This window comes from Pteronotus mesoamericanus, unplaced genomic scaffold, assembly GCF_021234165.1.
Source record: "Pteronotus mesoamericanus isolate MK-2021 breed Mesoamerican mustached bat unplaced genomic scaffold, CSHL_Meso_final scaffold_85, whole genome shotgun sequence".
NCBI classification, from domain to species: Eukaryota; Metazoa; Chordata; class Mammalia; order Chiroptera; family Mormoopidae; genus Pteronotus; species Pteronotus mesoamericanus.
This window is the reverse complement of record NW_026555329.1, coordinates 1,241,871-1,262,957: the sequence shown is the minus strand read 5'-3', so window position 1 is coordinate 1,262,957 and position 21,087 is coordinate 1,241,871. Positions and strand designations below refer to the sequence as shown.

General features: G+C 39.1%; 1 protein-coding gene across 1 annotated transcript in view; it reads left to right on the top strand.

Moving 5' to 3' along the window:
* Positions 1 to 21,087, top strand: part of CREB5 (cAMP responsive element binding protein 5) — a 377,051-nt gene that overhangs the window by 70,051 nt on the left and 285,913 nt on the right. Inside the window, exons 3-4 of the mRNA XM_054564156.1 lie at positions 3,427 to 3,520; positions 15,860 to 15,981. Of these exons, the coding sequence (XP_054420131.1) occupies positions 3,427 to 3,520; positions 15,860 to 15,981 (216 nt within the window). The remainder of the gene's footprint in view (positions 1 to 3,426; positions 3,521 to 15,859; positions 15,982 to 21,087) is intronic.

The window sequence follows — 21,087 nt, the reverse complement described above, 5'->3', positions numbered from 1 at the left end:
ATTGGAAGGGATTGACCAGCGAGTGGGTGGTGAGGAAGTGGAGGTGGCCCGCATAGAGGACTCTTTCAAGAGCACTAGGGAGTGACGGGAAGCAGAGTGATATAATGGTAGCCTGAGAATGAAGCTGCTTGAGAGAAGTTCTTTTTTAAATTAAAGGCTAGCCAGGCTGGATTTAGTCAAGGGCGAGAAGGAGTGAGCTGGCTGGCTGGAAGGACCACAACTGAAGAAGCACCAGTCACAGGAGGAAACGGGGTGCAGAGGATCCTGTGGAGAACAGGGGCGAGCTTATTCCTCTGGGAGAGGACGGAGTAGAAATGGAAGCTGTGAAGTAACATCAGATTCTGAGGTGGAGGTGGTAATAAAGGTTGAAGGGAGTGCATTTTGAATGGCCTTGAACTTCTCACGGAAGGAGCGGGCCATTTCCCTGAGAAGGCTGGGTAGACTGAGGAAAAGTTTAGATGAACACGAGAATTGAGGATTTACATAGTTTCTTGGTTTTAAGGTAAAATTTGAAGGCTCTCCTCTCAATGCCCTGCCAAATTTAAATGTAAATAAAGATGCATCTAAAACTTGATGTCTTTATTGAATGTGGGAGGGCTGCTTTTTCTTGACAAACTGTGATAAAAACATGGGCATCTTTCAGTTGGAGAGGTATTAGCATGTAGTAGTTGCCCAGTGATCCCAAGGGTCTCCTGAGGGAGTCGGTTGTGATCATGGCATTTACTTTAGTGACGTTCCATAGCCTGGGAACCTGCATGGAGAAGAAAGGATGACTGGGAATTGGAAAGGGGAGTAAACATGAGATATCAGTGCTGCATGGAAGGGGATGACGGAAGGATTTTCCTCCCCGTTCTCTCACTGGGAACAAAACAGACTTTGCTCTGTGAGGAATGGCCTATGGTACCAGGGAGCACTTTTTGTGCTATAATTCCTGGAATATTAGCTTTGTCCCAGAAGTAAAGAGAAACAAGCTTCTCTTCCTCTTCCTGATCTAACAAAGTCCAACGTTAATGTCACTGTTCCTTGCCCTCTGCATTAATCATGTTTCAAGTTCCAGTGGCCTCCCTCAGCTCTGTCCCTGTTACAGACTATACATTTTGGTTATTTAATAATTTGCTGCTAGTTTCCTACCAAATTAAAAAAGACATTACAGATGTCCTATATTGTCTCTTTTGCAAAGTAATTATAGTCAATATGAAATATTATGGAATCTATTATTATTTAATAAGTGTTTTAGGTAATATTCTATTTTAGGCTATTATTAAATGAAGATAAAATGTGATTTACAGGTACCAAACGAAGGATATTACTGTGTTTTTTTTTACTATATGTTTTACAGAAAAATCTATAATAAGTCTTTTGAGAGACTAAGAAATTTAACCTATGCCTCTTAACCACACTTGATAGTGTCATGTAGTTGATGCAGCCATCATAAGGTGTTACAGAAGACAAAAAGAATAGATGAACCTGTAGGAAAAAAAAAAAAGAAAAAAACCCATGTGTCATTATAAATCAGACTTTTGTGTATTCAGACATGTGGTATAATTACCATGCTTTGGATATTCTATACTCTTCAATTTATATGATACAAATGACATATAAATAAGTGCTATTAACTTGAAGAACTGCTTTTAGACTATTCCAAAGGATCCAACCCAGTAAAGTCCCTCATTCTTATGGACATACCATACTATTTGCAGAAAAGAGTTCTACCACTGGAGCAATGGTAATTGAAATTTATAATGACTATCTCAAGGGACTGGGAAGTGCTGGAAGATTTTCTAAATTGTCAAAGATTTGGAAGTGTTCAGCAGTTTGTTGTCTTTTGTTGTATTTTCAATTGACTTTGATAAAGCAGATCCTCTGTAAAGTTCAGTTATTAAAACATACCAGCCTGAGTCAGTACAGGCTAGGATCTTCTACAATAACATGTTAGCCAAACAGTTCAATGGCTTAAAACAGCAAAGGCATATTTTATTGCCCAAGCATACATTTGTATTGTAGATTGGCAGGATGTTCTTCATAAAACTTCAGAATTCAGAGATGGTCTTCATAATCCTCCAGAGACGAAGATGATTGAAGGGCCACTATTTCTTATATTGTGAGTCACCTTGTTACAAAGGATGGTGGGGGCAGTGTGTGGATCCCCAGAGGGCCTTGTACCAAGAATTAGATGCTCACATCTAGGTGACATGTCTCTTCAATTCATTACTCAATCGGCAGAACTTGTCATATGGCCCTACACAACCCCAAGAGGCCCAGGAAATACAATCCCACTATGTGACCAGAGGTCAGCTGAAAATATTTGGGGGCAGCATTTTGACAACCATATCATTCTTTGAAAATTAAAAATAAAGTGTTTGTTTACTACACTTACACAGTATAGAATACCAAAACTAATTTGTCACATTTTTATAAATCATATGTATAATTATAAAAAATCAGATAATGAGTATGCAAGGTCTCCATAACAGAAATATGCTATACAAATGCCATGGTGTACACCTGTATGTATGTATTATGTATGTGTGTATGTAATTCTGTTCCAAAGTCTGACATGAATCAAAATTCTTTTCCCACTTCATATATTTTTCTTACTTTTGGTTAATCTATAGATAATGTCTAGCATACTTACTAGACTTTAGGTTTAATTTACACCATTATTTATAACAGTAACTACTAGAGAAAAGTTCCGAATAGTTTTGCAAAACCACAATACTACTCAGGTCTAAATCTACTTTCTTATTTTGGACCTGGTTTTCTCTTATGTATCAGTAGAAATGGGAGAATTACTCTTGTCAGGTGAGTTGTTCTTTGTAATCACAAATAAACATTTGTTTAAACACTCTTTTATTCTTTAAAAGTACCACATATTTCTCTTGTATATTTTATTTTACTACTTTCAGTATTATTTATTTACCTCTTTCTGCTTTATCCTTTAAATAAACACAAATTTAAGGTCTACTATAGATACCAACCTGGTTCCTAAAGAAACATCTAGTGTACTGATGACTCATCACAGTTGTTTATGTTCAAGTCTTTACTATTACGTTTAAGAATAAAAGGCCTTCAAAAGGAATTCCCAGGAAAGGTGTGGGGAATCGGAGAATAGTAGAAGGCAAAGATCTTCTATGTCTTACTAGTATTCAGCCAGATTTTTCTACAACACAGTTAAGGCCCTGGTTGACCATATGGAAATAATGATGCATATATTTGGGTGTAATTCAAAGTACCGTCCCAGCACATTTGCTTACATAAAGTAATTTGTCATTTTACTTACTCCTGTTCTCATACTTTTTCAGAGATAGTTTTTTGTTTTGTCTGTCACATTTGCAATGCTGAATAAATCTTTTTCTATAATAACAAATATGTATCACAAAACTGAATGGCTCCTCTCCCCTCTCCCCTTTTTTATTTGTCTAACAGCGCTTCCCAACAGAGGACCATCTGATGATTCATAGGCACAAGCATGAAATGACTTTGAAGTTTCCTTCAATAAAAACAGACAATATGTTATCAGGTAAGGAGCCATCAGGCAACGAGGCTTTGGGTGATTAGCCATCAATACTTGTTCTACTACTGATGACAGGGTGATTTCCACTAGCAAATTCTGTGCCTTGAAAATATACATTTCTAAGGTACAAAAGAGACTTAAAGGAATGGTAAGCAGAAATGTAATCAGCTAATGTAGTGTTTGCTCAAATAGTAGAAAAGTTGTGACTTCTCATTTGCTGGCATATAAATAATGATGACTCTAGAACTAGGCTCCATGTAACTATTTTTAAAAGCAAGTACCTGTAACTGGGCAACAAATATTAATTGAGCGTCTGTAATGTACACTGCACTGTTCTGAGTGACATGCAAGGTGCAAAAATGGATATGATTCCTCTTCTCAAGGACATCACGAAGTAGTGTGCATGTGAAAACTTGCCTAAAATAGATGACTGTCCATGATGTACAGATGGTCCCCAACTTATAATGGTTCGACCTATGATTTTTTGACCCTGTGATGGTAAGAAAGAGATATTCATTCAAGTAGTAAACAAACTCCTTATTTTGAATCTTTTCCCGGGCTAGCAATGCAGATACAACAGCCTCCTGTGCTGCTGGGCAGAGGCAGTGGGCAGCGGCTCCTGCGCAGCCACGCGATCACGAGGGTCAACAGCTGATGCTCTCGACTAACTGTGCTGTTTGTCAGTGGTTTTGGATACTGTATTTTGTGTTTTTGCATCCTACCATGTCTACAGAATGCTCACTTGTGTCTCCTGCTTCTGGTAAGAGGAAGGCAATGACCCCTGAGATCAGACTCAAGATAGTTGCCCAACTGCAGGCCATGTGCTCTGAGCATGTTTAAGGCAGGCCAGGCTAAGGTCTCACCTTTGGTGAGTTAGGTTTATTATGTGCATTTCTGACTTATGATATTTTCATATTATGATGGGTTTATCTGGATATAACCCTATCATAAGTAAAGGAGCACCTGTATATCAAATGAGTATTGCAAGGAAAACTACTATGCAACTTCAGTAGAAGGAGCTCTCTTTCTGGGCTGAGGTGGTCAGTGAAGGTTCCCTTAAGAAGCAATAAACCCCCATCCCCTTAATTTGGAGATTAAAAGAGCCTAATGCATGGAAGCATAGCAAGTGCTCAGCAAATGTGAGAGGAAATAAAAAGGAATGATTGATCCATCAATTAATTGCCATTCCTTCCCAGTTTGCTGGCGGTATGGTAAATTAAAAAGAGTGCAAGGCCAGGAGTGAGGAAACTTGAACTCTATCTGTCCTGGGCCCTGTCTCCACCAGTCATCTGACCTTGAGCAAGTTAATGAACCCCTATGGGCCTTGGTTTCTTCTTTCACAAAAATGGGAATGATTTTATCTGCCAAGTCGATTTCACAGGCTTACTGTGAAGATTCAGTGAAAGAATGTGAATTAAAGTGGTTCATAAATCCTAGCAGGGCAATCGAAGCATTTCCTGCTACCCTTCGGAGGCTGGAAATATTTCATCTGACCCACTGTCTCCCTGGCATCATGAAAGAGATGAGACCACCGTGCACATGTAATAATGACATTAAAAGAGAAACCGGCCACCCTGGCAGGCCTGGCTATTATAATTTAGCATTTCTATGGCACTTACATTTTACAAGTATTTTATTATCCCTATTATTAGTAAATCCTCTAAGAGTTTGTCAGATTGTTCTTGCAACCCATATTTTACTGGTAGAGGAGGAGGGGCACAGGGAGATGGCGCAGCTTTCTCAAGCTCACCAATCAGGGCAAAGATGAGGGCCCCGATCCTGCAGTCCTGACGCGCTGGCTTGCCGTGGTCACTGTGCTGCCAGGCCCTCCCAATTTATTCAAAAAATCAAACACTCCTGGTGACAGGGCTGTCCACACCGCTCCACAAACCCACCAGTGACTTGTTAATAGTGCAAGTGCATTGTGGTTTGGAAGGCTGTCCAAGTTCAAAGGCATCCTCTTCACTTCCCTCCACCGCCGCACACCACCTACCACCTTTCTCTCAGCCTGTTTGTTTTTACTGAACTAGCGGGCCCTTCAGAAATAGTTTTATCTGAAGTCTAGAAACAGAGATGCGGAACTCATTTGTAAGAATTATAAAAGCCTACAAGGGTTAAGATGGATGACCTGTTCTTTTGTTTTTATCAGCTATTATTTTCTACAGAGTCACCTGTGCTATATAACTTCCTAGTTCAACCGTGAACATAGGTATCCAAGTAGCAAGGCTGCAGACGTTGTAATTCACAGTATTTAAATTTGTAAGTTCTTCCTTTACTTTTCCCAAACACGGTCCCTAAAATAGACTTCATGGTGGTAGGGGAGTGGTAGGCAACTATTAGGGAACGGTAATTATGTGGAGATATTACTAAAACAGTGGTAAATACCAGTGTAGTATCTTGTAGGGCTATTGCTAGTAAGCCCTACAAGAAGTCCCATCTGAAGGTCTGGGAAACTGAAGCTCAAGATGTGTGAACACTTGAATATAATGCCTATCAGCAGGTTTTCGATTAAGTTCTTGCAGCTTTTCAGTTGTTCTTATCAGATCCTTGTTAGTTTGAGGCTGTTGCTGCCAATAGTTGGCCGTGCCAGGTGTAAAAATATTGGGAGAAAAGCCACTCTAATTTTTGTTATGTCAAACTTGGAATAAGAAAATGAAGGGAGAAATAAATGAGATAAAATAGCATGAATAATATATTGGCATATTTTTTCCTGCTCTCTCAGGTTTTATGTTGAAGCTGGTATAAGGCCATTTCATATTCTCTGTAAAATTAAGTGCTAAATGTTCAGACTTGCTACCTGCTCTGCATGTTTGTGGTCTGGTAGAATTTTCTTGCTGGATGGAATACAGCGATATCAGTCCAACTCTGTTACTCTGCATTTAGAGGACATGTCATATGCCAACGGTACCCGCCACAATGAATTGTAGTAGGCTATCTGTACTTTTGCTTTATTATATGTTTTTTTCCTAGGAAAGACTTCAGTATGTATTTCTCTCAAATCTTGTTTGAGTTTTAGCATATTAGAGTGTGTTCACAAATATGACTGAATTTTTTACTTGTCTATAATCCTGATTTATTGAGATTTGAATTTATCAAGAGCTTTGGAATCTACTCTTATTAAAAATAGGTTTATTAAAATTTTATTTCTTAATGTACATAAAGCCTACCTGGTGGCCTCTCATGAAGGTGAATGATCTTATACAGTTTGAAATATACTAATAAAAATAATATAAACCAAATCTTAAATCAGCAAGTATTGCCAGTGCAAAAATTTTCAAGTCCCTCTAGGGCCCTTTTTTTAAAGCAATATTTAATTATACAAAATTTTATTCCAGATGAATTAGGGTTTAAATATATTAAGAGGATAAAGCATAGTAGGTATGTATGTTCATAACTAATTTCAGGATGTCTAGTTAGCTTGTATTTTGGAAAATTATTTCATCTTTTATTAATTACAAATATGAAGTTAGGGAAGTTATTAAGACACCATAGATATACTCTTCAAGGATAAATGTCCAAAAAGCTGTAATATCTGAAATAATTTTATTGCTTTGACACAAAGTCCATGTTATTTAGCCAAGTAAAATTCACTGCTCAGAATGATCTTTGACATGCCACAAGGCAGGATAGTAAAAGTGATAGTCATGTACAGGGTCTGGCACAAATCACACCCCTTTTATATTACAAAGTCTTTTATTACAAAATCATAAGTATGTAATTATGTAACATAACAATATCACACTCAAGCACACCACATGACATTTTAGGTGAAACATTCAAATTGCTGTCCATCTCACGCGAGACATTCACATACCCTACCAACCACACTCAAGCAGGCGTTACTTCTCCTGGACCCTGTATTTACTAAGATGAGCCTGTACTTGTAGATAGACAGTAAACATAAAGACCTTCCATTCCGAAAGGACAGTACTATAGGGACATGAATGCAGGTAGTGGTTTTGGACACTGAGGGCTAAAACTTATAGCCCTTCCCACCTTGATCCTCTCATTCTTATTTGATCCATGTGGTCTATTTCCAGAGCCCTGATATTATGATGGACATGAGTTACTTTCAGCTGTTCTTGGTATGATAGATGATAATATCATGGTGAGGGAAATTGTGATATCAAAGGTTTTTAGATGTCAAATTAAAAAATGGGAATCCATTGGGGACAATATGCTACCACACACAGGTTGCAAAATTACCAGCTACTATGTGATGTAAGATCTGGTTTGGTTTGAAAAAATCAAATTTCGGTATTAAAGGTAAAGAGGATGAGGTTTGGGTCTATTTTAATGGCATTATGGTTAGGCACCCAGAAATTCCCAAATCTCACCCTGTCAGAAATCCTCACCCTTAGTTATTGACAGTGTTTCCAGGCTCTATATAGGTAATCCATGGGCAGCTTTATTTATTGTTGAACAAGCAAATGATATTCCAAATGAGAAATCTGTGTGCATGTGTATATGATATGTGTTGGTGGAATATGGTGGGAAAACTGACTTAGAAGATGATGAGTTTTGCTTCATGGTGGGATTACTAGGCATTTAAAGGCATGGACTCATGGGGCTCTTTCTTAGGCTTCCCATAAGAGGTATTGATTGGGTTTCACATTTTAAGGAAAGATAAAAGTTAACACTCTTGAACTTTACCCATTCATTCATTCATTCATTCAAAAAACTCTTATTGAGTGCCTACAAGGCTCCTGTTGTGTGAGGTGCTGAGAACACTGCAATGAAGAAGACAGATGAGGTCCCTCTTCCGTGGAACTTACTATACTCTGTGGGAAGTGGGGAGGATGAAAAATAATAGACAACTCCCTCCCCAGATACACAAGAAAATAATCCCTTAATGACAAGTGCTGTGATGAAGAAAAAACATGACAATAGAACACAAGTGGCAAGCAGGCTCCTAAGGGAGGTTGGAGAAGGCCTTTCTGCATGAGTGGCATTCAGCCAAGACCTGATGTTCAGTACTGTGGGCTCAGGTATCTTTTCTCCTTGACTTCTGAATATGGGGAGACCAAAGTGGTAAAACCACCAAACCAGAAGTGATCTTGAGTTGACACATGAAGGAGAGGCCAGTGACTAGCTTCCTTGTCCCATCCTCCTTATCACTATCTGATACAGAGCTTCTGACAAAAATGGGAATATAGTCCCTCAGAACCCAATGTGTCCCTGGATTAGGTCTAGAATTGGGACCTATCTCTAGTTCCAGGGTGGAAATCTAATTCTTACCTTGGAGAAAGCTAGAACATTGTTCACTAAAATAGAACATTTGTTTCCAAGGTACTAATCTCAATCAACCAGACAAAGTCAGAACCCGAATCATTGTTTGTGGCTCTTTGTTACGAACCCTACCCCATCATCCATGGGCATTTTGAGAGGGAAGCCAAAGGGAAGGTAATATACCTAACTCCAAATTCTTTTTGGAGTGAGCCAGGATATAAAAAACCTGATTTAGTAAGTAAATAAATCACACACACACACACACACACACACACACACACACACACACAGCCCATATATACCTGCTCTTCCTTTGATAGTGAAAGCACACAGTGACTTCCCATTATGTAAATTAATCCGACCTTTATGGAGCAGGGGATGGGGGACCCAGTTTGCACCACAGGGCAGTGTGCTAGTAACAGCAGCTTCCACTTACTGCTTTATCTCATGCCCGTAGTTATGCCTCTTCCTTTACATGCATTATATCATTTAGTTCCGGCCCTTTTTCATATGAGGAAGCATAATCAAGAGGATGAACAGTTCGCCTAAAGCCCCTATCTGCCTATAATTTTCTTACTGTACACCTAGATTTGGTGAGCTCTACATACTGAGAACATGCTTTGACCTTAGATTTATGTTTGAATATAAACCTATCAATTACTTCTTCTTTTATTATTGACTTATCTCTTTAATAGCAATCAAATGGAGAAAGTAATCAAAAGCTTTTAGAAGGAGATTATACTAACACATTAGCATTTAGAGGAACAAAGATTGTGTTTTTAAATCAGATTATCTTGTCCATTGTGACAAGTGGCTATTGGCGTTTACAGGAGCTTCTCCATCATGTTGCTAGCTGATCTAGCAAAACAGAACTTTAAATAATTCACCTGAATACCTCAGAGGCCTTGATCTGCCGTCTTCTTTTATGTATGAAAAACTGGCTTCTAGTCTATTCCATCTGGAAACGATCCCTTTTGACAAAGAGTGTCAAAGAACTCAGGCAAATTAGTGACTGAGTGGAAACGTTAAGCTTTAGCTTCCACTATTCAGGGCAGGTTTTGATAAGACAAACACCTTGGATCCCTTAATTCACTTGGCCAGCAGAGACATGATCTCACAGCGTTAATAACCTTTTTTTTTTTTTTTTTTTTTTAAAACCAGCTCAGCTCTTCTAAACAAATTAAAATTGTGTCTTGATTGCCGTTGGAACAGTTGGGGGAGGCCATGGCTGATAGTGAGCGGATGTAGCATATATACTTGGTTAATTTAAATCTAAATCTATGTCTTCTGGGGCCATGTGTCCTATGTGAGGCTCTTGTCAGAGCTTTTCCTAGCTGACTCATAGGCACTCTCAGGGTATCTAGCCCACCAGCTGTTCACGTTGACAATATATGGATTCCAGCAGATAGTTCAAGAGTATGAGAGTGTGTCTCATCTCTCACTGACCTGGATCATCCCAGCCATGGTCAATTTTGAAGCATCCCACAGCTGTTGTTTAAAAGCCAGAGTTGGCTTTGTTTGTCTCATGGTAGCACTGCATCTTGGGACAGATGCAGGGAAACCAATGGCAGTGTCACTGACAGGAACCCGTTGCTCCTGTCGGGTGCTCACATTCAATAAAAGGCACATTTATTACAAAGAAGCCTGTCTGAAATTCCATGGAATTCTGTCCTTTGTTACTGATTATTGCTCTTATAAAGGATTATGTATTTTCCAATTTATTTAATGTAAACTTTCATAATTAGGACTCAATTAAAATTCAGATAGGAACTAAGAGACTATTTTAAATAAAGCGTTGATGAAAAAATCATGGGATAAATATAACTATAAAAAGAATGTAAAAAGTATCTAAGAAAAATGCCTTTTCTGAGAACCCCACCTCTTACTAAAATAGATATGCTAATTCCAATTATTTTCTTTATTGATTTGAAGGCACTCTTGGGAATTCTACTAAGCCACATTTTGTTGGCTGAAATTGAGTCATGCAAATAATAAAAATGCATTGCCTTTAAAAAATACCCTATAATTAGAATGGTCACTAATTCAAACTGATCTTTTTTTTAACTGGTCTAAATTAGTGAGGCTTTTTATAGAATTACTAGCCACTATCAATTTAATATGAAATGACGTAAAATTACTTTACAGAGTCTTTTAGTAATAGCATAATTCAGAATATCAGACCAATAGGAAAGAAAATTTTGCTTAGGAAGTTCACATTCTTTTCCTCTAGTGTATATTATGGGAACTCTGCTTTTCTTTTCTTTTTTTTAAAATTGATGACTTATTACTCTGTCTTTTGTTTCTCATTGAGGAAAATGAAACATAGACAAACACATAACTCAAACACAGCTCTGAAACTGAATAAGGTAGTAACCTATTATTAAATTTGAGCAGACTAAACACTTTTTAAAAGAAGAATCAAGTTTCAAGCTTTAGCTTTGTGCTTGTCATTTAGACTTTGGAATAATCATATTTGCTGAGGCTGAAGCACTTGATGCTCTGCAGGCTCTGAACTGATTGGAAAACTTAGTGAGTTACTACTTTTTCTAATAGTTCTAACCATATACTTGTTGTCCTTCCCAGATGTCATATGGTACAGGACTTCCTATTGTATAACTGATGGGCGAATCCCTAAATTGTAATGCTAAGTTTATGGCACTTTTCTGGGTAAATATACAAGTAGGGTCTCTGTATGGCAAGCGTCCTTTACCTAACTATCTCCAGAGGCAACAATCCTATAAAAATATGCTTCCTCCCCGTCCCCGCCACCGCCCCCCACCCCCGCGAAGAAATAGATTCATCATCCCAGGAAGGGAATTAGATATTGAAATATGACAAACTTTACAAAGGATTTTTTTTTTTTTTTTACCTCTTCTGGTGCCAATATTTATTGTCTGATGGGCGAAGAGATCCCCAAGGACGTGTAAGATTTCTTCCTTGCTTTGGCCCCAGGCATCTCCTAAGAACAAGTTGTGCTTTTCTGCAAAAGTTCTGCAAACTTTCTGCAAGAAGGTAACATGCAGGTGCTTATGCAGTGCCAGTTCAGATTTACAAAGGTAATAACAACAAAACACTTTCAATATGGATCAAGTTCAGACTCAAAAGATATTAACTTTTAGTTTTGTTTGAGATTTTGTGTTATTCCTCTCTGTCCTTCAGATGGTTCTCCCTGAAGTAGAAACATTAAAAGAAAAGTGAGCAAAAGCCCTTAAAAAGTTATCTCAGCTCTGAGTTCCCATTGGATCCAGTTCCTATAAATCCTTGGAGTGTGGCCTACTGAGCAAAGTTTAGATATTATCCACCAACAAAGCATTGGTCCCTATCATTCAGAATATAGAAATTGCTGTTGCTGTAGTTAACCAGTGTATGCTCTTAGTTTTAAATAGGGTGTGGTTTACAAGAATTTTAATTTATGGTCATGGACATTACCCACTTACTTCAGGTCTAATTTCAGCTGGAACAGTTATTTGACAAGGCATTCATGTGGCTAAGAACCTCTGCCTCTTTTATTTAAGCTGCTGATAGATTTAGCTGTTCCCTTTTTGAAGATTTGCACATTTCCTGGCTTACTTGGAACTGGTACCATGTGGGATCAAAGACAACTGGAGACCCTGTATTAATTCTAATAAATGTTAAAACAAAAGTTAAGCTCCATTGTCTGGTTCCTGTTGTAACTGGAAAGAATAGCTCATTCACAAGAAGAAAATGAATAAAAAATTAGGAACAGGGTGCCTTATCTATTCCAAATGTGGGTATAGATATCTGTTTTGTTTTTCTCTCACTGTATCATACTGCCAAGAAAGTCATATTTGGTTACAACTCTGAGGCCTTCATTGGGGTCTTCTGCTCTAGGGATGGGAGGAACCCAACTCTTTTATAGTGCCTGGCTCCCCTTGGTCCCCAGCTTTTGTTTCCCTGTGGTTGTAGAGAGGCCCATGATGACAGACAGCGACATTACTGTCTTTGTGCCATGCTTCTTCAACTTCCTTTGCTGAGGTGTGTGGGTATGCGCTGGTATTTGGGAATAATTTGGCTTTAGGGGAGATGTAAAACATCTGTCACCTTTGCGTGGGGATCGGCCCCAGATGCCAGCCAGACTCTGATTCCATGGGCCATCCCATGAACTTTTCTCAGCGTTCAGGAGCGGCATGGAGCCTTTGGAGGACCATTCTCTCCACCTGGAACCATGGCCCTTCACTTGTAAACCTCCAATAAAGAAATCATAGAGGAATAAAAGGGAAGTTAAAACCTGGGAAATGAAATTCCAACTGATGACAAGTGGCCTAATATTTCAGTTCTGTTATGTGATATTTTCTCAGGTTTTTAGTCATAAAAGATCTTTCTACAAGATGGTAGAGAGTCTGTGGGATTATAAGGCAGTTCTATTGTATGAGAGATTAAATGATTCCCAGGTGTTTCAAAAGAACCAGGGATTGTTAGGATTATCGATTACTGACACAATTACGTGACTCAGTTTCTAAATGGGGCCTGGGGTGAGTTTCAGTTTCCTCATAAGTAAAATGGGGAAATAATTTTTGCTTAATGTGGTTGGTGTGAAAATGAACGAGATGGTGCATACAAAGCCCTTAGCACTATGTCTGTCATAGAATAAGCACCCAATAAAATAACAAATATGTACACACACATGCACACATTCTTTTAGCTCCACTTTCAGGTCTTGTCTGTTTATGCCTTCTGTTCAGAAAGTTTCTTTATCTGTAAGTCTAGTCCCTACATCTGGCCTAATTTCTAGTGTCTGATTTAATCAGCTGTTGTTTATATTCCCATTTAGCTGTCCTTTAAATGGTCACATGTTTCCTTGACCTAATGACAGTGACTTTTGTTTTTTAATTTTATTGAATTCATTGGGATGACATTAGTTAATATAATTATATATGTTTCAGGTATACACTTCTATAATATATCATCTGTGTATTGTATTATGTGTTTACTACCCTAAATCACTTTTGAAGTAAACCTATTACAGTGGTGATTTTAGGATTCACAGAATCATGTAACTTTTGAACCTTATTGGAAAGATGAGAAGAATGAGGTCTAGAGAATATAGGTAATTTCCCTTAAATCACATGACTTCAAATCTAGATTATTGGGTCCTCATTACAAATGCAACAGGATCCTTCAGGCTGAGAGCCCTGAAGCCCTGCCCAGACTTCCAACTGTGAAAGGATTAGGTGAGGGAGGACTTCATAATGATAAGGTGGTTACGAATTATGTGGCCTTGTGCAAGTTCTTTAACTTATTTCTTCATTTCTAAAATAATACGCACCCTACATATCTCACAGAATCTTGTGAGATCAAGATTCTAGACAATGTGGGAGAAATGTTTGTAAACTGCAAAATGCTTCATAAATACTAAATTTATCTTATATAAGCGCACAACACATAACTGTCATATGTATATATTGGATACATAGATGTATATGTGTGCACCTTAATAAATTAATTAATGTGCCAAGGAAACCAATTTTCAATAAAATCCTTTGCAAATCTTTTATCAGTGATGCCTGATTTATGATCATCTGTGGTAGGCTCTCTGTGTCCTGCAAAGACAGCTCAGTATCTTGGAGATTAGGCAAAGCTTGAGGAAGAATGCACGTGGGGATTTTGCTGCCTTGGAATCCAAGTCAACCATTTGGTTACTTAACAGGTAGGAAAGGCCCTTGCCCTTAGGGAATCAGACGTTGCCTCGGCAGGACTGATTAAATGGGACTATCAAGCTATTTTCAGCTTCACGGATATTAAGCTATTTCTTTGAATCTCAATGGATAATTTACTGGGATTAACTGCTCTCTGCATGACTTAGAAATGTAACTACAATGCTAGTTTCTTGTCATATAGGAATTTATAAGGAGAGAGCAGAAATGGCAAATTTGTTTTGATGTGAGGGCTCTCTGCGGTTGACTGGTGGTGATGTCTTAGAGAACTGTACTGAGATTGGAGACCCAGCATGGGTCAGCTGGACAAGTGCCCTAACTCACTCAACGGTGTCTGCCGTAGGCTCAGGTGGAAATAATGCATGTACGTCGTAGAAATAGCACTAAGGCCTCAGTTATAATCCTGGTGTTGCCACATCTACATGAGAGACCGTGAATGAGACTCCTAATCACTCAGGACTTCAGTTTTCTTCATTTGCAAAAGAATTGGCATGGCCCAACTTCTCTCCACGGTCCTTTCTAGTTCTTACATTTTCTGTTTCTGAGCAAGGAACAGTTTATACAGCTTCATTCATGTCAACTCAAGTACACCTTTACTAAGGAAAATGACTGTCCTTAATGATTACAAGGGTATAATCCTACCCTATTTACCCTTTAGGATCTTTTGAGATCTAGATTCTAGAGAACATGTGTGGAAATATTTTGTAAACTGTGTAAATATTAGGCCACAAGTAGTGGCTTTAGATCCTCCAGTTTTCTAATAGTAAGCTTATGAATGAAATTCTATTTCTTTTAAAGAGTATTTATTCTCAGAACATTCTTTTAGCTATAGCAAAGGAAATTAAAATTAATTTTATTTTTAGCAGGTGGGAGTTGAATGTAACATTTGACTTGGAATTTTTCATCACCCTCTATGCCTCTCAAAGTGAGATAGAATTGGTAAATTTTCCTTTGCTGTTAAGGAAAAGGAATTTACATGCTTACGTATTTCTTTTTGTTTGGTATAAGAAGTTACAAAATCTTTTTTCCTTCCAGCCCCCTGAAATCAGGCTTAACATGAACTCAGCAGATTTTCTGACCAATTTTAGCAAAATCACTTTTTTTCCAGTTAGAAAGAAGTCATTCCACAAACTAAGGTGTCATTCAAATGTTATGGGCCCCGAAAGTCGAAGGCAGGATCTCTTGAAGTTACCCAGATGGAGGTTTGGAAATCCTTCCCTAGGGCAACCCACTGCACGCAGTATTCCCAGTATTCCTCCTTTGGGATGTATGGTTTTATTTTCTTTCCTATTCGCCTTTTATCTAAAGGACTGGGAGGTTGTGGATGGCCCGTCAGTATCTTAATTAAGGCAAAGGGTGGGGAGTGGCGACGTTAGCACAGGCCTCCCACTGGCTTTTGAGGGAAAGATCCCAGGAATGATTGCTCGGTCTCTGTTTTCAGATCAGACTCCGACCCCAACAAGGTTCCTGAAGAACTGCGAGGAAGTGGGGCTCTTCAGTGAGCTGGACTGCTCCCTGGAGCATGAGTTCAGGAAGGCGCAGGAGGAGGAGAGCAGCAAGCGGGTAGGTTGGCTTGGACGGACGCCGTGACAGGTGCCTCCTCGAACCCCTGGTAGAAGCTTCTGTGTGGGCTATGGATGGTATTGAGGTTGCTTACTTATGTGGCCTGGTCCTTAAACAGTATTGTATCCATTTGCAAGTGTCTGTCTACTGTGTAAAAACAAAAACAAAAACAAAAACAAAAACAAAAACGATGTATCCCTGATGGTGATAGAATCCAAAGCTAGAAAAATCATGGGAAAAACTGGTATCTGAAATATGAAATTCAAGCAAAAGGGAAAAAAAAAGTACTACCTGTTTTTTAAAACTGAGTCAGATAAACTCAGACTTTCTGTCAAAACTAGTTGTTTTGCTTTGCTGAATATTTAATAGCAAGCCTTACATGGTGGGGCGAATGCAGAAGACAAGAGTCAAGGAGACAACAGGTGAAAAATGAGAGCAGTAGCGGAGGGGGTTTCTCTGAGCTTTGACCCAGGTTGCAACTCTGATTTCCATAATCTGCCCCATAGATCTCCACCAGATTCAGATACTTCAGGGTCAAGTTATTGAACATCTGTTTCTGTTGAGACAAATAGGTTAACCGTAAGTGTGGATTGTTTGTTCTTACAAATATAGAAAACCCACTTTATGAATCCCTCCAGAATATATTCAGTTTTATTGTAATGTTGTGCTAGCATTTTCAAATCACTTTATAAGATTAAGGAAAGGAAATGAGGTCATAAGTAAGTGTGATAATGAAGCTCTTCAGTATTTTTTCATAGTTTTTATAGAGCATTATTGAATGCTCAAAACGTACTAAAGAACAAATTAGATACATTCCATGAACAGAGTCTTAAAATGTGAAAGTTAGTTGACAGGAAGGACCAGCGAGGTTGTAATGGATTCTGAAATTCCAGCTGATCCATCCGGAGGAGAAATTGTAAAAGGTTCTGATATTTCTCTAAGTGTTTCAAAACCTTTGAATCCTTCTCTATGTGAAATGTTAATAATTCCCCTCCTCCAGGTTTTTCATGTCATGTTCTCACATCAAAATAGTCAAGGGCTTGTATGCCGTCTGCATTGCTTTAGAAAAATTATGAAAATAGGTGAAGGTTACAGTATAAGGGGTATAAAATTCAACCAACTCATTTTATTTGTTTATAATTAATCTATCACTTATACTTGATGCCCAGTCCCCAACACCTCAATAGGAGAAAGGATCTTTTTTTCTTTTTTTTAAGCAAACACTTACTTAGCTCATATTTGCCGGATACTATTCTGAGTGCTTGAAAAATTAACTCAATAAAATAAAAGGCATTTATCCTATATTTGATTGCAATAGAAACAGATTTCTTAAAAAAAAGTAAAACCCATGAAAATAGCAAGAGAGAAGAAGAGCCCCAAACTAAGAAGTTTAGTGCATTTATTCTAATTGAATAATAAATGTAGTCTTCCTGGTAGGCATGGCATATGTAAAAGACTAAGGGAATAAGTTCATTCATTCCTCAAGATAGTCGAGGTTGGCCTCTTAGATTAAACGAACTATATGAAAGTTGTGTACCTGGTTCATATTGTCTTCATTCCTGATAAAGTGGCTTTAACAGAAGTGTATGCCTTTGATTTTCCCAAAGACATTTGCCAAGGACAGCTTTGTGAAGCCCATGGTAGAGGCATGATTTAGATAGTCCCCACTGCACAGTACTCATGATCTTCTATGTGAAGTCCCGTAGCAGAGTTTGCTTCCCCTGAGGAACTGAAATATTTTCTCCTTGTGGACCTGAGAATCTTGCAACTGGTTCTGTTTCTCTTTTTGCTTTGACTGCTCGGTTAACATGAAGCCAAATTTACTGCTTAACTTTGAGAACTTTCTGGAACGTTGTTATGAGGGTATTTTACTTCCCCCAGACTTGACTTTCAGTTCTAGTTTATATTTCCTCTGGTCCTGATTATTAATTTAAGAAACATTGTCTTGCTATACATTTTTTTGTGAGTTGCTTTTGATTCCTTGTGAGTTGAGAAAGTATAAATAATTAAACTTAAAAAATGAAGATAATTAGGTGAGCAAAGTTGAAAAACAGGACTATTATAGTTGTAGAAAAAAGTATTTTCTCTCTTTTCCCTGTTGCTTTTTGCCGTGTGATAATTTCTCGATGGGTGTGTGGCGGTGGGGACCCGGCTGCAGCCTGCGGACTGCTGTCTCATGCCCCAGCTTCACCTGCATGCCCCAGAAGGTGGGCGGCACTAGGGCTGTTGAGGTGTCCTCTTCTCCTGCCTTGTTCTAAACCTGATGGGCCACACCCAGCCTCAGGTGCCCATGGCTCCACCAGAGGGCACCTTCTTATGGCCATTGCATGGTGGCTCATCCAAATGCGCTGTGCTGGGGGCTTCTGCTCTAGCATTTCTTTGGAGGCCACAGGGCGGGGAAATAAGGAGGACATGCTCTCCAGTCTGCCAATACAGTTTTACCTACAGCTCTGACCACAATTGTCGAGTTACCAACATCCCTGGCACACCACCAATCCCAGGTCCCACTTCGCTTATTTGTACCCTGCTTAAAAAAGTAGGCACACAGATCTTTATTTAATGTGTACCTTATTACTACCAAGTGCTAGCTTCTCCTTCTTCCCTTTTCTTCCACGTTCAGGCAATTATTTCTTTTTTATTTCTGTGTCCCTAACTCTCTTCTGATTAGTAAAATCTTCTTTTAGTAAAAGACTTGCATTAGTTTCCTCAGCAAGCTTTGGTAAAGTGGAAGATGGATTAATAGATCTGGAGAATTTGTTTGAAAAAGTTCTTTCTAGAACTTTCTAAGTACTTTATACCAAAATATTGGAAAGACTAGGCTAGTCCTTCCCTGTACTTTTAAATTTCTAGCTGTAGTTTGGTCTTGAAAATTCTATTAAAGAGCAGATAGAGAATTGATCCTTGCTTAGCCCATATGGCTGTACATTGGGGAAAATTATGTTCCACAGACTCTCTCCAATCCTTACACTCTTTTTCAAAAGTATTCTAATGTGTGTACAGGGTGAGGAGAGGCTAGAGGCAGGCCATGGCCTCTGGAAAAAGCCTCAATACCCACATCCATGCCCTAAACAGCAGGCACCACATCCCACAATTGCCTCAATTCTTCATGTCAGTGTGAGCTCAGAACCTCAAAACTCTCTAATAAGGAATCATTTTCCCCCTTGGAAAAGCATCCATCACTAGCAGACATGACAAATTTAAGATTGTCTATGGCTTAGAAGTCAGGCTATTCCATGTCCTAAAACAGATGAGAAATTTTGTTCATTATTTATTCACTCAAGAAACATTTTTGAGTGCCTACCACTTGCGAGGCATTGTCCGAGGCATTATGCAAGGCATTGGTGAATATACTACTGACTAAAGCTGGTTAGAAAAAGAAAATAAAACAACCTTGCCTTCATGTAACTTACTTCTAATGGGCAGGACAAATAAGAAGTAAAGACAGTAAAATATATAACATGTCAGAAGATGCTTAAAAGCTTTGGAGAAAAATACGGCGGGGAAGGGGCTCAGAGGTGGTCAGAGAAGGGGTGGCTTGTAAGTAGACTTTGGGTAGAGACCCAAAGGAGGAGGAGGCCTGGACCAGGGACAAGTTGGGGAGAAAAGGGAGGTTCCAAGTGGAGAGAGCAAGAAGTGCAAAGTCCTGAGGCTAGAGGATGCTCAGTGGGTTGGAGGAATTGGGAAGAGGCCAGTTTGGCTGGAGGAGAGTATGTAATAATGCTAAAGAGTGGGTGTGGGAGGGCAGATCCAGGAAGGCCTGGAGGCTTTGGCTTTTACTCTAAGTGAGATAGGGAACTATTGAACAGTTTTGAGCAGAGGAGTGATAGGATCTGAGTTATATAATAGAAATATCACCTTGGCTTTGGAGTCAAAAGGAAACTGTTGGAGGGCATCCGCAGAGAGAGCTCAGTTAGGATGGCATTGAAAGGGTCTAGATGAAAGATGGCGGTGCATTGGTCAAGATGGAGGTGGAGGGGTGGTTGGATTCTGGCTATATTCTGAAGAGGGAGACACTGGGATTGGCCGATGGGTTAGATCTGGGGAGTAGAAGAAAGAATGGAATCGAGGACAAACCCAGGTTTTAGGCTGATGCCATTAGAAGAATGGAGTTGTCTGTGGGAGGAGCCAGAAGGAAGGGAGAATGGAGAGGATTGTTTTTAGACTTGTTAAACAGAGATCTTGAATCAGTAGATAGATATCTAGGTCTGTAATTCAGGAGGTGGAAACCTGCATGGAGATGTAAATTTGGGAGTCATTAGCAGGCTGATGGTGTTTAAACATATTCTGGGCCAGGACTGACTAGAGATGAAGTAGAGAAAAGATCTGAACAGGGAACTTAGCAGAGCCCTTGGAATCTTCCAAGACAGAGAGTATTCAGCTGTCCTCAGTGGCCAGTGATGACACAGAAGATGATGAGGCGTGATGAATCAAGTCAAGTCTGGAAACCCCTACAGTAATGCTGAATGGAGTCCAATAACTGGCAGTTGGCATGCTGATTTTGTATTCCATATCAGAGGGAAACAAAAAAGATTTTTGAAAAATAAAGAAAGAAGAGGATGAATTGCTCTTTTACATTTGACTTTTTTTTTTAAGATTAAAGAATGCACATCTAGGAAGCTGGAGCGAGCTTCACCATCTGATAGCAGTTGTGTGCAAGTGTGTGTGTGTGTGTGTGTGTGTGTGAGAGAGAGAGGGAGAGAGAGAGAGAGAGAGAGAGAGAGAGAGAGGAAGGGGAGTTGAAAGGACTAGATATTAACTCCTTTGTCTTGCTGAGAGAAATACAACATTCCAGCCTAACGTGGTTAAGGACCCTGACGATGAAAAGTGCTGTTATAAGTGCTAAGTGTTGTTATGCTCCCCTAGGACCTAAATCCGACTCATTATGCTGATGCAGCAATAGCAAATTAGGACATTTCCATGCTCTAGAATTCCTACCCAAATGATGAAAAGTGCAGTCTATTCCCAGAGGGTGTTGACTGTTTAACACACGGGAACGAGGGACAAGCTACAATCTTAAGATCTCGGATCCCAGCTCAACAGGAGTCGCGGAACAGGGCATAGCCAGGTCAGCCTCAGCTCAGAAAAGTAGGCTGCTCAGTCTGATTA